General features: G+C 36.7%; 2 protein-coding genes across 4 annotated transcripts; one reads left to right on the top strand and one right to left on the bottom strand.

Annotated features, from left to right (window-relative positions):
* Window positions 1–86: 86 nt before the first annotated feature.
* Window positions 87–3,932, bottom strand: LOC117617268 (peptidyl-prolyl cis-trans isomerase FKBP53-like). Its single transcript, XM_034346571.1, has 11 exons — window positions 3,782–3,932; window positions 3,368–3,441; window positions 3,009–3,244; window positions 2,797–2,933; window positions 1,937–2,288; window positions 1,630–1,773; window positions 945–1,203; window positions 785–869; window positions 660–701; window positions 510–558; window positions 87–420 (listed from the first exon to the last, which is right to left on the bottom strand). Exons 1-11 carry the CDS (start codon window positions 3,792–3,794, stop codon window positions 342–344), a joined length of 1,470 nt encoding a protein of 489 aa, XP_034202462.1. The 5' UTR covers window positions 3,795–3,932; the 3' UTR covers window positions 87–341.
* A 3,529-nt stretch (window positions 3,933–7,461) lies between these two features.
* LOC117617266 lies at window positions 7,462–13,832 on the top strand. 3 transcript variants are annotated; one of them, XM_034346570.1, is made up of 6 exons: window positions 7,462–10,197; window positions 12,128–12,353; window positions 12,586–12,768; window positions 12,978–13,032; window positions 13,139–13,184; window positions 13,487–13,832. In XM_034346570.1, exons 1-2 carry the CDS (start codon window positions 7,880–7,882, stop codon window positions 12,171–12,173), a joined length of 2,364 nt encoding a protein of 787 aa, XP_034202461.1. In that variant the 5' UTR covers window positions 7,462–7,879; the 3' UTR covers window positions 12,174–12,353; window positions 12,586–12,768; window positions 12,978–13,032; window positions 13,139–13,184; window positions 13,487–13,832. The 3 variants fall into 3 exon arrangements, with proteins under 3 accessions (XP_034202461.1, XP_034202460.1, XP_034202459.1); XM_034346569.1 differs by lacking the exons at window positions 13,139–13,184; window positions 13,487–13,832 and having other exon boundaries at window positions 12,603–12,768; window positions 12,978–13,118; XM_034346568.1 differs by lacking the exons at window positions 13,139–13,184; window positions 13,487–13,832 and having other exon boundaries at window positions 12,978–13,118.

Genomic DNA, 13,832 nt, shown 5'->3' with positions numbered 1-13,832 from the left:
CTTAAGTCAAAATGCTGAATTGGGCATCCTTAGAAATATTTTTAAAGCATTTTCAATAATAATAATTTATGATTAAAACCATGGAAGAAAACTAGAAGGGCAAAGTACAAACATGGAAATCATGAAATGTTCGTAGCCGCATCAACTGCTCTTATAAACAATTCCAAAATCGACAAATACTTAAATATGCTACAACGGCTAAGTTGGAAACCGAGGCCTAGAGAGATGCAACTCTCTAAGACAGAAGAAACGGAGTATATTGTAGTTTTCAAGACTGGTTTTTCCAGCAGGACAAAAAGATATTCAAAATTGGAAGGGGAACGAACATCTCCACAGCTGAATCAATTAACAGCAACCAACTCAACATCAAACACAAGCCATGAGTTTGGTGGTATTTTTCCAGCACGTTCATGTCCATAACTGCATAAAAAAGAAACATGAAAATAAGTTTGGCAGAAATGGAAAAGTGGACAACAAGCTCAACAGACAAAATTATGATCATGACATACCCCATTTCTGGTGGAATAGTGAGTCTTCTTTTGTCCCCAACACGCATACCTGGAGGGAGGTAGATATGCATTAAAAGATGCAACAATTAACTGCTTAGTTAAAACCGAAAATCAGATTTAAGTCAAGATTTTGACATCTTAGAGAATTACCATTAACCCCAACATCCCAGCCCGATATAACTTGACCTATACCTGCACAACCAAAAGACAATAAGGTAACACACATACTGAAGTCAAGTTCTTTCTTGATATCTATCAAATGGAATTAATGGTACCTAAGCGGAATTTGAAGGGTGGTCCTCCCACGTTTGAGTCAAATATTTTTCCATTTTTTAGCTTGCCAATGTAGCGAACACTGACCTGTAAACCAATAAATATTTGTGTCATAAATCCATTAAAAGGTACATGTAAACATGCCTAAGGGCTAAAAATTACCTTTTGTCCTGGAGAAGCTCTTTTGCCATCTGGTTGGCCCATAGATAGGTCCTCGATAACAAATCCATTTCCAAAGGTTCTCACTTTAGATGGCTTGCCATTGGTTTTCTCCCAAGTAGGTTCATTTGGATCTTCCATGTTAGCAACAGTTTGATCCACTTTTGTTCCACTCTCCTGGGCTTTCTTCTTCTTTTTCTGCTTCTTTTTCTCCTCTGTGTGATTTTCACCAGGAAAAGAATCCATGTTGATGTCAGAGCTCCTGTCCATGCAAACAGGCAATATACTGATTGATCAATGTAGGAACAAGAAAGCAAATGTGCGCATGCACAAGAAAAATAATAGTGGATAGCAAGTCTAAGCCATTAGTAAGGGTATTATCCAAGCATTCAATCTCTCTGGTAGAAATTGACTGGACTTCTTAGTAAAGGATATAGTGAGTTGGACATGCAAGATATTATTAAAGAGAAGAAGAAGAAAAAAAATTAATAAAAGCCCAAGTTATGGATAGAAAAAGAAGCATAAAGCCAACGTCTGATTGTTCTAAGCCTCATTCCTTAAACAAGTTGATATTCAAATCTAAAGAATCAATATATTAGAGGGGATGGGTAATTTCAATTCCTGGCTCAATGAAATTAAAATATAAATGCAACTTTGAAACCAAAAAAGATGATGTAGCAAAACTCACTTCTGAACCGGCAAAGCCTGGTTAATGTCTTGGCTCTTGTAGATCTCAGGTTGCTTTTCATTGTCAGTGCAAGCATTGACTTCATCTGCATTTCCCTCTTTAGCTTGCTCTCTCAGCTTCTTCTTCTTCTTATTTTTCTTTCGCCTGACATCATTTAAGGAAATACTTTTTAAAAACTGAGAATTTGGTGAGCACCTCAGGAAAAAGACAACAAAAACAAAGTTCTTGAATCATTGTTAATTGTCAACTTCCATGCTTACCACCAACAAACAGCTAACACGTGAAATGGATAAATTGAATTACCCACCTTTCTGGCTGACCATCTTGGTCAACATCTTCAACTTTCCTTTTTAACCCAGCAGTATCATCACCATCTTTCACTTTCTTTTTCTTGCTTTTCTCAGATATTTTGTTTTCTTCCTGTTCTGTTGCTGCTTCAGGCTTCTCAATATGGAAGTTGCTTTTCTGCTTGGTGGATATTGGAAAGCCATCTTCATCTTCACTCTCCAGAACAGGTACGCCAGCATTTCTCTTGGAAACAATTTGATGTTGAGAGTTTTTGTCCTCCAAGCAACTTGATTTATTCTTTTTTAGTAGTCGTTTGGACTGGATGTTTCCATTCGTAGGTTTCTCATCATCCTCTATCTCCTCAATTACAACTAAAATTTAAGCAAAATAAAACCCCGAGTCAAGCACTATCTTACATCATCATACTGACCTGACATCAGATCCAACAGTCTGGTGCACTGAATAAGTGACAACCATGAATAAAGCACAGATACACACTATCCCAGCAGCGCAATACTACTTTTTAAACAAAAAGACCAGATTTTGAAGGATAACATAGTGTGGTAATAATATCAAATCAATGGTTTAGCGTACACAAAAATGCTAGTGAAAGATCTAGCTTAAGTTTAACATATTGAGAATAATCAAACTTTTGACAAATAAATTTTTTTTTTTTTTTATGCTTTCTCATATCAGATCCAATATGCAAACCAGTGGTGAAAGTCATAAAAAAAAGCTATGCCAAGTCATTCAAAACATATTTAATAGAGCCTACACTTCCAACTGACAGGCGTGGCTGTGACGAAAACAAAAGGAGAAAATGAACCTTCGAATCCTATGCTAGTGAAATAGAAAATGGAATCCAGTAGGCCAATGTACCTCCGCTATTGGGAACAGGTGAAGGCGGGTAAATGTCCAGATCTTCATCGTCAATAAATCCATCATCATAAGCATTGTCAGTGTCGTATTCTGATGACTCCGACTCAGTTTCAGCAATATCCTCCCCAAAAGAATCCCTGAAAATGTTGTAAGGGAGATAAAAATAACCGTCCTACATAGAAAAAATTATCAGTAGTAAAGTAAGTACATACGATTCATAGTCATCTCTGGCATCTCTGTCATCATCCACAAAGTAACCAGAGAGATGGACACTCCGCTTGCCAATCACCGAGAAGTCTATCAAACCATCAACACCCTCGAATTCAAGATCCAACGGACATGATTCACTCTTATTTGGTAACAAGGAACACAAAAAGATTGGACTCTTATATCCCATGGAGCACTGAACTATGCTCCTCTCCTTCGATTCACCAAGGCCTAAAGTCGCCTGATATATCAACACAGAGTAACAAGCAAATTGACCATTATACCACACCCATTATTAGAGTGCTCGTAACAACCAAAAGTTTTGAAAATTTACAATTTAAAAATAAATAAAAAATCAAAGTACCTGAGTAATGTGAAGCCTTCCTTTAAATTCATCGGATTGATAACCATATGGTTCGTCCGGTTTGACTTCAATTCCTATGGTTCAAATTCAATCCAAAAATTATATAAATGTGATGCTGCATTCGATAGCTAAAGGAACAGAGTTTATGCAAGTAGAGCTTAGTATCACGCATCCCCCATTCTATCCCAACCCCAAATTCTACCTTTCAATTTTTTGCCTACGATTCCTCACAAGCCAAACAGGGACTAGAGTTACCCATATTATCAAAAATTTCAGTTTCTGAGAAATCGAAGAATTTCCATTTTATTTTCTTACGATTTCAAGAAATATTATGAAATTCATAGAACATTAACATGCTAACATTAAAGACATGATGAAAAATTCAATAATGAAACAAAATGAAAGAAGGCTGACCCCAAAATCCCATTGTTACTGTATGGTTGGCTCACACAGCACAGCGATGTTCGGAACTTTGTCTAAAACCCTGGGCAAGGGTTCTCGCTTCGGCTCTTAAAACCCTAATTCTCCCCTCGAGGTTAGGTCACTCACGGTAACACGGCCATTATATGCAACCGTGTTATGTAATCACATGTGGCGCCTCGTTATTAATGTTTCCCGGGCAGTTTGATGCCCCTTTGACTCAGACACGTGTCATAAGGAGACTAGACGCGCAAAATGTTTATTTGAACGCTGACGCCAATCAGGTTAGATAAATAAAGCGATATTGAAGAAGAAGGGGATCGAAACTAAAAACTCGGGTGCAGGGGAATTCAATTTTTATTTTGGCAAACATTGAAAACCAATCTGATTTCTAAATCAATATTAGATAGATTCGAGAAGTTATTTAATTTTGACCCCAAATCTTTTGCTTCTTTTTGTTGTCGGCTAGGGTGATTTTTACACACCAAAAAATAAAATAAAATTTGTGAGGTAAAATTTTGCAAGTGGCCCATGAAAGGAAGCAGTGTAATGAGTTGAAAAATGGGCCAGTTCGTCCAAAGTGATGAAAATATGCAGGCTTTCTGAGTGGGCTCCCTCTGAGCCATTCATAGACTTTTTTGTAAGCGGCCCATAAAATAAAATAATTGTTTATGAAATGATCCAACAGAATTTTGAAGACATAATAATCCACTTTATTTTTTGTGTTAAAATGAAAATAAACGAGGCCGATAACGTAGAGTAAAAGGTATTCCACTTATTTAAATTTTATGAAAAAGCTTATTATAATTCCATACGGTTGGGTTCCACAGGTGACATATGAAACACGTGTGCAAAATAATGAGTCAAAAATAATGCTAGTGGGAAAATTATTATAAGGATGATATGTCTCAATAGATATAATAATATGCATCTTTTTCAATTTATTTATTGGCCCAAAATATTCATGCAATGCAAGCAGCCTGCTAGGCTAGCCCACAACCTACTTCTATCATTTTCTCAACCCAAGGCAAGCCAGACCAAAGTCATAAAATAATTACCCGGATTGAGATGATTGTTTGGTTTTTAAATGGTTTGGTTCAATGGTTCAGATTCTGTTGCTGAAAATGGAAAATTCATATTTTTAATGATTTAATGGTCCATGGATGGATGATGGATCCAATCCAAGCTTCAAATTCGATATTTTTCCAAAACCTTTCTGTTTTGGAAATTTGAAATAGACCCTAGATCTTAAAATTGTGTAAAGCTTTAGGTTGGACAGCACCATATGCTTTAGGTGAAAATGCCATTAGGGCTACTTTGTTGACTTTTCCACGCATCCACCACATATTTGTCTCTTTTATTTTTTATTTATTTTTCATGAACTTCTCTTTTTTTAAATATCTGTCCCAATAATTTCTTCCATAAATTACTTGTTCTGCAATTCATTCTCCTTTTGTTGGAAAACATCACATGTAAATTAAACCTAAAATAGTGAAACCTTATGGGTCACACTTGTAACCACTCCACCCAACTCCTAAGCATGATCATCAAATAGTTAACTTGGTTGGAGTATGATTTTGATGCTATTTAAACTAGCTTAATTACAAAATAAAAATAAAAACACAAGGATTTTGGTTCCGGCATCGATCCTTATATATTAGTTTTACAAATTATATAAGTTCGGTTAACTAATAATCTTGTTATATATTACCATAACAAAAGATGATGATCAAGCAAGTTTTGATAGGGGTCAATCATTTGAAGATGTTGAAGGTGAAAATTGGGACGATTTTAAAGTATTTATACAAATTATTACGAAAACGAGTAAATTCACAGTGGAGTTTAAGACCAATTGCAAACTATATTTGCCATCTTCTTGGAAAATTTAACCAAATCACTATTACTCATATCTACAGAGAGGCTAATATGGTTACGGACTAGTTGACACATAAAGAAAAAAGAAGAAAAAAAAGGACACAGTTATAACAACTCATGTGTGTTTGGTTTCATCATTTTCCTTGATAGAGTTTATTTTAATTTGTATGGTCTTAAGATTCATAGGAGATCTAGCTTTTAATGTATTTGAGTTTGAAAAAACAAAAGCTGATGATTCTTTTAGCTAATCGAGCGGTAAATTTCAATCGCATTATTTAAATGGTTAATGTGGATATATAAACATAAACATACAGAATACTGTGAGATTATGTTTATTAGTGATACGATTTGATTTTCCAACTACCTTAAAGACAAGAGCTTATTGAAATCATGTAGGACGTGTAGTCCACTGTATAAAAAAAAAAAAATTATAGTATGACATTTGATGAAAGGTAGAAGACAAAAAAAATGACAAAATGCAGAAAAAAAAAAACATATTAAACAACGTATTTATTTATGTACTATTTGACAAAAAATTCAAAACTATTATAAACTGCGAGAAGGAGATTCGAACTTGGAGCAAGGAGACGAGCAAACTGTCTTGGTCAATTAACCTAATCTGCATTTGCACCTATCGACTTGTATACAAGATATATATTATGTATCTGGTCTATAAAGATACTATATATACTATTTAGTACATGAATCTTCATACAAATGGATATGAGCTCATACTTCAAAATGAACTGGAGCAATCATAAACTACCTAATTTGATTATACTTAAAAAAATAGTGCTTTTTAGAGCAATAAATTTATTATTTGAAGGTAGAAAAAAAAAAAAAAAGAGAGGGAAATTTAAACTTATCTACAATCTGACATGTAAAATATAAAATACAAACACTACTTTGTATTTGTGACACAATTAGGCTAACAACATCCTAATTATGTGGGAGTTGTTTTATTATTTTGTTTTATGCTGATGAATATAAGAGAAATACGATTCAACACCGAGGATAAATACTTTATTTGAACTATTTCAATCTCATATTTATTAGTTAATATTTTTCGTCGAAAAGGATAGGTTGTTGAATTAGAAATGTGAAGATAAGTGCTCTGTCACTAAACTTGTAAGTTTCAATTAACAACGATATTTTAGACGTAAAAAAAAAAAAACACATTAAAAAGCCAAGAGATTCTCCATTTCACTTTTAAAAAAAATACAAATCAAAATGCATTAAATGTATGTGATAAAGATTTGCAGTCATACTAATTTTTGTAATTCCGCAAAAACGTTTTGTTCCATTTTTGTCAAACACCAAGAAGATGAATGCTATAACTACATTCCTCTTAAGCATTATACTTTCTTCTCTCCATTATAGAAGGTACGATAATTAGAACATTTTAGTTTCGAGATCGTTCAAGGATTATTCATGCAAAAAAAATTTCAAATTACAAATTGCATAATCATTTGATTAATAATGTGGTAATTAACATTTAAATAACTAAACGACTTTCAATTTGATTTATTTTTTATCGAGATAATCTTTAAACGATGACCTAAAAATAGACCACTCCGATTAACAGATGTGAGAAAGTTGAATAGAAGCAGGTGAAAAATTAGGCAAAAAAAAAGTAGGAGGTGAAAATACTGCACACTGTTGACATTTGACAGACTTGAACAAAAATGATCATAGAGACGAGGGATTGGAAAAAAAAAAAACAAAAAAGGAAAAATTGTTGGTCAGAAGAATAAAATAGAAAAAAACCCATATTTTGATTATGTCGAATAAAATTCCTCTCTCTCTCTCTCTCTGGAGTATGCAGAGTCTGCACTATATGTATGTCTCCGTTACTCCCTCATTTCTGTTGTGTGTGTTCTGTGTTGAACGTGCAGTTGAGCATTTGTGCAGGTGAGTTGCAGAGAATTTCACAAACCTCACATCACACCCTTCAGAACCCATTTCAAACTTCAAGCTCTCATCTTTTTTCACTCACCAAGATCGCCATGGAACTCTGTTTCAATCCAAACCCAAAACCCATTTCACCTTCGCCCTCACTTTCCCGCTAAATGCCCCAAACCCACCACCATGATAGGCCAACCTCACCAACCCCACACTGCTTCAGTTTCACCCGCTTGCTTCTTTCACTGAAAACCCATCATTTCACTCTCTCTCACTCACTCACTCTCACTCTCCAATTTCCACTCTTTTGAGTCAATGGCCTCCACAAACTCAACCCCAACAGACCCATCTCTCTCCCAAGACGACATAGCCGCCAGGGCCCTCAACAAGCGCTACGACAGTCTGGTCACTGTTCGAACAAAGGCCATAAAGGGCAAAGGAGCTTGGTACTGGGCTCATTTGGAACCCATTCTCATTCGCAACCCCAACACCAACCTCCCCAAGGCTGTCAAGCTAAAGTGCTCGCTCTGCGACGCCGTTTTCTCCGCTTCAAACCCGTCCAGAACCGCCTCTGAGCATCTCAAACGGGGTACTTGTCCGAATTTCGCCTCTGTTTTGAGACCCAATTCATCGGTTTCGCCGGTTCCGATATCTTCCTTGCCTTCTCCGTCTTCGCACAATCACAGAAAGCGAAGCTCTCAAATGGGTACTGTTCCTTGTCCTATTTCTCATGCTCCTCATCATACCAGTTCTACTTCGATACAGGTTCATTCTTTAGCTATGATCGAGTCTTCCCGCTATTGCGGTGAACATAATTACTCACAATCTCCAAACCCAGTTGGGATTGCTACTAGTACGGGGCTAAATCAGCAGCATGTGGGGTTATCGGGTGGGAAACATGATTTGGGTGCTTTGGCAATGCTAGAAAATAGTGTGAAGAAACTTAAGAGCCCCAAAACGTCTCCTGGTGCCACGCTTAGTAAGGAGCAGATTGATTCTGCACTTGAATTACTGTCTGAGTGGTTCTACGAGTCATGCGGGTCGGTTTCGTTTTCGAGCCTCGAGCATCCCAAGTTCAGGGCTTTCCTTAACCAGGTGGGCTTGCCTGCACTGTTACAGCGTGAGCTCTCGGGTGCTAGGCTTGATGCAAAGTTTGATGAGGTCAAAGCTGAGTCAGAAGCTAGGATCAGAGATGCAATGTTTTTTCAAGTTGCTTCTGATGGGTGGAAAAGCAAGAATCCTTGTGGGGAAGAAAACATGGTTAAGTTCATGGTTAATCTTCCCAATGGGATTAGTGTTTTCCAAAAGGCAGTGTTTACTGGTGGGTCAGTTTCGTCAAAATATGCAGAGGAGGTATTGTGGGACTCAGTTACTGGTATATGTGGGAATGCTGTGCAGCGTTGCGCGGGGATAGTTGCAGACAAGTATAAGGCCAAGGCATTGAGGAACTTGGAGATTCAGAATCATTGGATGGTGAACGTGTCCTGTCAGCTTCAGGGGTTCATTACTTTGATTAAGGATTTTAACAAAGAGCTTCCACTCTTCAGGGTTGTCACTGAAAATTGCTTAAAGGTTGCGAATTTTGTAAATAGCACCTCTGAGGTTAGGCATGCTTTTGAGAAGTACAAGATGCAGGAACTTGATTATGCTGGGTTGCTCCAAGTTCCTTCACCCAAATGTGATACTTCAAAGAACTTTGCACCTGTTTATGCAATGCTGGAGGATATATTGAGCTGTGCCCGCATACTCCAAATGGTCGTCTTGGATGATTGCTATAAGGTTATATGTGTGGAAGATCCAATTGCCAAGGAAGTTGGAGGGATGATTCAAAGTGAAGGATTTTGGAATGAATTAGAGGCAGTTTATTCACTAGTTAAGCTAATCAGAGGGATGGCTCAGGAGATTGAGGCTGAGAGGCCATTAATTGGGCGATGCCTCCCCCTTTGGGAAGAGTTGAGAACAAAAGTAAAGGATTGGTGTGCCAAGTTCAGCATTGCTGAAGGACCAATTGAGAAAGTAGTTGAAAAACGATTCAGAAAGAACTACCACCCAGCATGGTCAGCTGCATTTATACTTGACCCACAATACTTGATGAGGGACACTAGTGGAAAGTACCTTCCACCATTCAAGTTCTTGACGCATGAGCAGGAGAAGGATGTAGATAAGCTCATTACCAGGTTGGTTTCCAGGGAAGAAGCTCATGTTGCATTAATGGAGCTCATGAAATGGAGAACAGAAGGAATGGACCCGCTTTATGCTCAGGCTGTTCAGGTTAAACAGCGAGATCCTGTAACTGGAAAGATGAAAATGGCAAACCCGCAGAGCAGTAGACTTGTGTGGGAAACTTGTCTAAGTGAGTTAAAGACACTGGGGAGAGTTGCAGTAAGACTTATCTTCCTCCATGCAACCTCATGTGGATTTAAGTGCAATTGGTCTTTCATGAAATGGATGTGTGTACATAGGCACTCAAGGGTAGGCCTGGAAAGGGTACAGAAGATGATATTCATTGCAGCTCATGCCAAACTTGAAAGAAGGGATCTCTCTAATGAGGAAGAAAAGGAAGCAGAGCTGTTTGCAACTGCAGACGTTGAGGATGACATGCTGACTGAGGTCTTTTCGGATGCACCCACAGTGTAATGTTTTTCTTTTTGACTCCTCTAGGATTCTGTAATTGTAGGATTTATTGAATTCTTTCCTTTTTCTTTTTTCTTCTTTTTATACTTCATGTCTAGTTTAAAAAAATTCAGCGATATTGCTGGGAGGGAAGGATAATGTGGAGGAATTTTGAACATTGTATTACTGGAACTGGCATATCTTCATGATTCTACTGAAATAGTCAATCTCTTGCCATAATATGATTGTGAGTTTCTTGGGTTTGTACTTTGTAAAGAAGAAGCCCTTTCATCTTTATAATCATAAAAGTGGTCCAGGAAAATGATTGAATATATGTTGTAACATCTTAAATATATATATATATATATATATATATCACTCTTTGTTTAATATGGTGTCCATCAAAATCCAAAACTTTCTTCATTATAATCATAAAAAAAGAAAATGGAAAGCTTTTTCCATTGTTAATGTTAATTGTTGGTTGTTGTTCTCCTCCTTGTGCATGAGATGTTTACTTTGTTGGCTTGATTGTAATTTTCTTTTGGTAGGAAGCTCGATTGTAAATTTGAATTAGTCCTCCTATTTAACACCTTCTATTTTATTGCTCCTAGTTTAGCTCCTAATCTAATATTTAGAGAATTAGATGAGTTTTCGGAAAATTTGGCTGTATATGGACTATCGTGCAAATTTAACTTTTTCTCTTCTTGACAGTTTATGCATTAATGATGTCTATAGTGGTTTTAGTGTTAAAACAATGTTGCAGGATGCCCAACATAATTACATCAAAACAATTTGGACAGTGAAATGGACATATATACATGCTAGTTTGCTGACTCAGAAGATGAGGGAAAATGAAAGAAGTATATGAAAGTTTAGTAGAAAATCGACATGGGATGGGAGCACCATTGTTGAAGTGATGCCTAGATGTTGCAGTAATAATGTGGATTAGAGTTACCATAATAAATAATGTTATGAATATGTGAGAAATGAACGCCAAACCAATTTTTGGCCATTTGATGGCTCATTACATCCAGCCCTTCCTGTTCCTCAATTTTTCGACTTTCAATGTTTGTTTTAGTTATTTTTCGTTACACAAGTTCAACTTAACAATGAGTGTACCCAAAGTCTAACATTGGTTGAAGTGCCCATCATTAAACTTTCATGTACAATTGTTAGTTTTCTCTGCTTTTAGGAAAATAGGAAGGCTTGTGTACGTGCTGAACATGCAGTCAAATTCTGACTTAATTGGCCTTCCTGATGAGGTAGAGTTAAGTTTTCACAAAGAGATGCCAATTTTGGCTTCTATGCTAAATGTGTTTGAAGACAAGTGAAGTACCATGCTGAAAACTATATTATAAAGACAATTTGATACGTAGGAAGTTCCATTTCTGGTGTCCTAAGATCTCAGAATCAGATAAGTTTCACATATAGACAAGCACCCATATAAGATAGCAAACCTGTGCTTAATAACATAGAATTGGTTCTGATGAGCAAGATTAAGTATGTTACTCTACAACCTGTCCAAATTAGCACTGCTGTGGCCTCAGTGTCTTGCCATGATTTAATCTCTTGTGTGTGACTGTTAAGAAAGTGGCAACGTGCATCTTCTAGTTGTTTTGATTTGACAATCCTAACATTTTTTAGAAAAATATTCATAATCTGACTTCAGCTCAAATCTAGTGTTTTCAATCTTTTAACTGCTTAAGGTAGTCTGTTTGTGTTTTTCCCTTAACCCTGAAATGTATGACTATCGTATGCACTCAGGTTGTTTTCCGAATTATACTTATATACCAGAACTATGGAACTATGTAGCAAAACTTAATGTTTGAGACGACTGCCACCATACATGCCTGGTTTAGTATAGAACTTGTGTTTGCTTGAGAAAGAAATTCCTAGGGGACACAAAAGTGGCATTTGTTTGAGATCTTTGACACTTCCTTTCTGCTGCAGAATGGGGTTGCTTGAACCGGTTGTGTGGATGGCAAACCAGGCTTGAGTCATCACATGGGTCAACCTTGTAAGAACATGAGAGCGAATCTTTGTACCCAAAGACGCACTTCTCACGGATTAAACTAGGCATATCTGCTGGTATATCAGTTTCTGAAATTGAAGAGCCCACCATGAGAAGTGGGAATCCATCTCAGTGCTTTAGTTGTCATGGTCAACGAAAAGTAAGGTATAAGGGGCCTTATTTCCCATCATTCCTCTCTCTCTCTCTCTCTCTCTCTCTGTATGTCTATGTGTCTCTATCTTTGTTTTTCTCTCTCTGTGTGCATTTATTGATATGTTTTGAATTTTGTACTCAGTTATTTCCCATCATCTTCGGTAACTTGTAGTTTAAACTTTTAAACATTCCAATTCTTAATCTCCAACTGGGCCCTTACAAACTTCATTTCTCAACGTTGAAGATTTAAGTTTTGCACAGTTATCAGTTAGGCCTGCCATGATTGCTAAAAAGTCTTGAGCAAAATGGAAGCAAGGAGGGTTGTCGCCAAGAGGAGGTGCATAAGATGGCTGAAAGGGATATTGCAACGAACTTGAACTGAATTTGCATGTAAATCTCGGCTGGTAATGTTGACTACAAAAAATAGGTTGGTGGTTTTACTGGTGGTGATGTTATATTTTACATTATTATTTCACTTGTTACTTATACACTTAATCCCCATCCCCTTTTAACAATGGCTCCACCAGGGCCCATATTTTATGAAAATTGCCAACTTTAAAAAACAAATCATATTTGAGTTTCTGCTGAAAGATTTACACTAGCTGTTAACCTAATACAAGATCTTTCTTTCTGCAGGGAACTGATATGAGCTGTGTGTATATACACATGTATTTCATTAGTGGTTGAACTGGTGAGAGAGCCTAGCCTTGTTGTAATAGCTTGAAAGTGAGAGAACATGTACATTCTATTCTATTCACTATGTACATACATATACACATTAATATATTTGTTTGCAGAATTCTGCAAAGTGGATTCAGGCAACCTGGTTCTTGGCTCTAGCAGGTGATACATTCAAATTTAATTACTCATGCTTTTCGTGAATTATAGGAAATAATGATACATGGGAGATGTACAAAAACAGAAGTGTTCCGAGTTTTGGAGAAGTTTTACACTTGATGATGCAGTTTCAAATTGTAAACTTAGTTGAGTTTTTTCAAAAAGTAGTTTGAATGAGCAGAAAAATGTGGAAAATACCAAGTTGGTATGTAAATGAAGCAGGGTTTTCACTTTATGGTTGAGTGTAGTTAGTGGAGGAGTAGTTTCTGCTAATTTTACCATTGATTTTGGTTTGCTACTCAATTTAGCGGATCCTGTCGGCAAGGCCAGGCAATACTGACTGCTCACCAACTAGAAGGGAAAGGGAAGCACTTTTTTCACTTGTATAGTATGGGATTCATTGTTCACTCCACTCATGTTTTTGTTAAAGGTAAAGTAGATAGAATGATTAGTATAGGACAACACTCTTTTCTACAAGAATCTTCACACTTTCAATGCTCCTCCATAATTAGCTTTCTTTATATCTCATCTCCCCTCTCTTTTTATCTTTCCACTTAATACTGCTCTTGATTGTTTTTGAATTTTTGAACCCCCTATGATCCAATCCGTGTACATGAGGTGAGTTGATATGAATTTTGGTAGGTATTTATTGAT

This window comes from Prunus dulcis, chromosome 2 (genome assembly GCF_902201215.1).
Source record: "Prunus dulcis chromosome 2, ALMONDv2, whole genome shotgun sequence".
Lineage (NCBI taxonomy): Eukaryota > Viridiplantae > Streptophyta > Magnoliopsida > Rosales > Rosaceae > Prunus > Prunus dulcis.
This window is presented reverse-complemented; position numbering and strand designations above follow the sequence as displayed.

Bases quoted from the DNA above. Each gene is read 5' to 3' on its own strand.
- LOC117617268 (XM_034346571.1), bottom strand. The intron at 870-944 runs GTAATTTTTAGC...ATTGGTTTACAG, and splicing joins GAGCTTCTCCAGGACAAAAG to GTCAGTGTTCGCTACATTGG. The intron at 421-509 runs GTATGTCATGAT...TTTTTTATGCAG, and splicing joins ACTATTCCACCAGAAATGGG to TTATGGACATGAACGTGCTG.
- LOC117617266 (XM_034346570.1), top strand. From the start codon at position 7,880: ATGGCCTCCACAAACTCAACCCCAACAGACCCATCTCTCTCCCAAGAC. The intron at 10,198-12,127 runs GTAATGTTTTTC...TTTCTGCTGCAG, and splicing joins TTTTCGGATGCACCCACAGT to AATGGGGTTGCTTGAACCGG.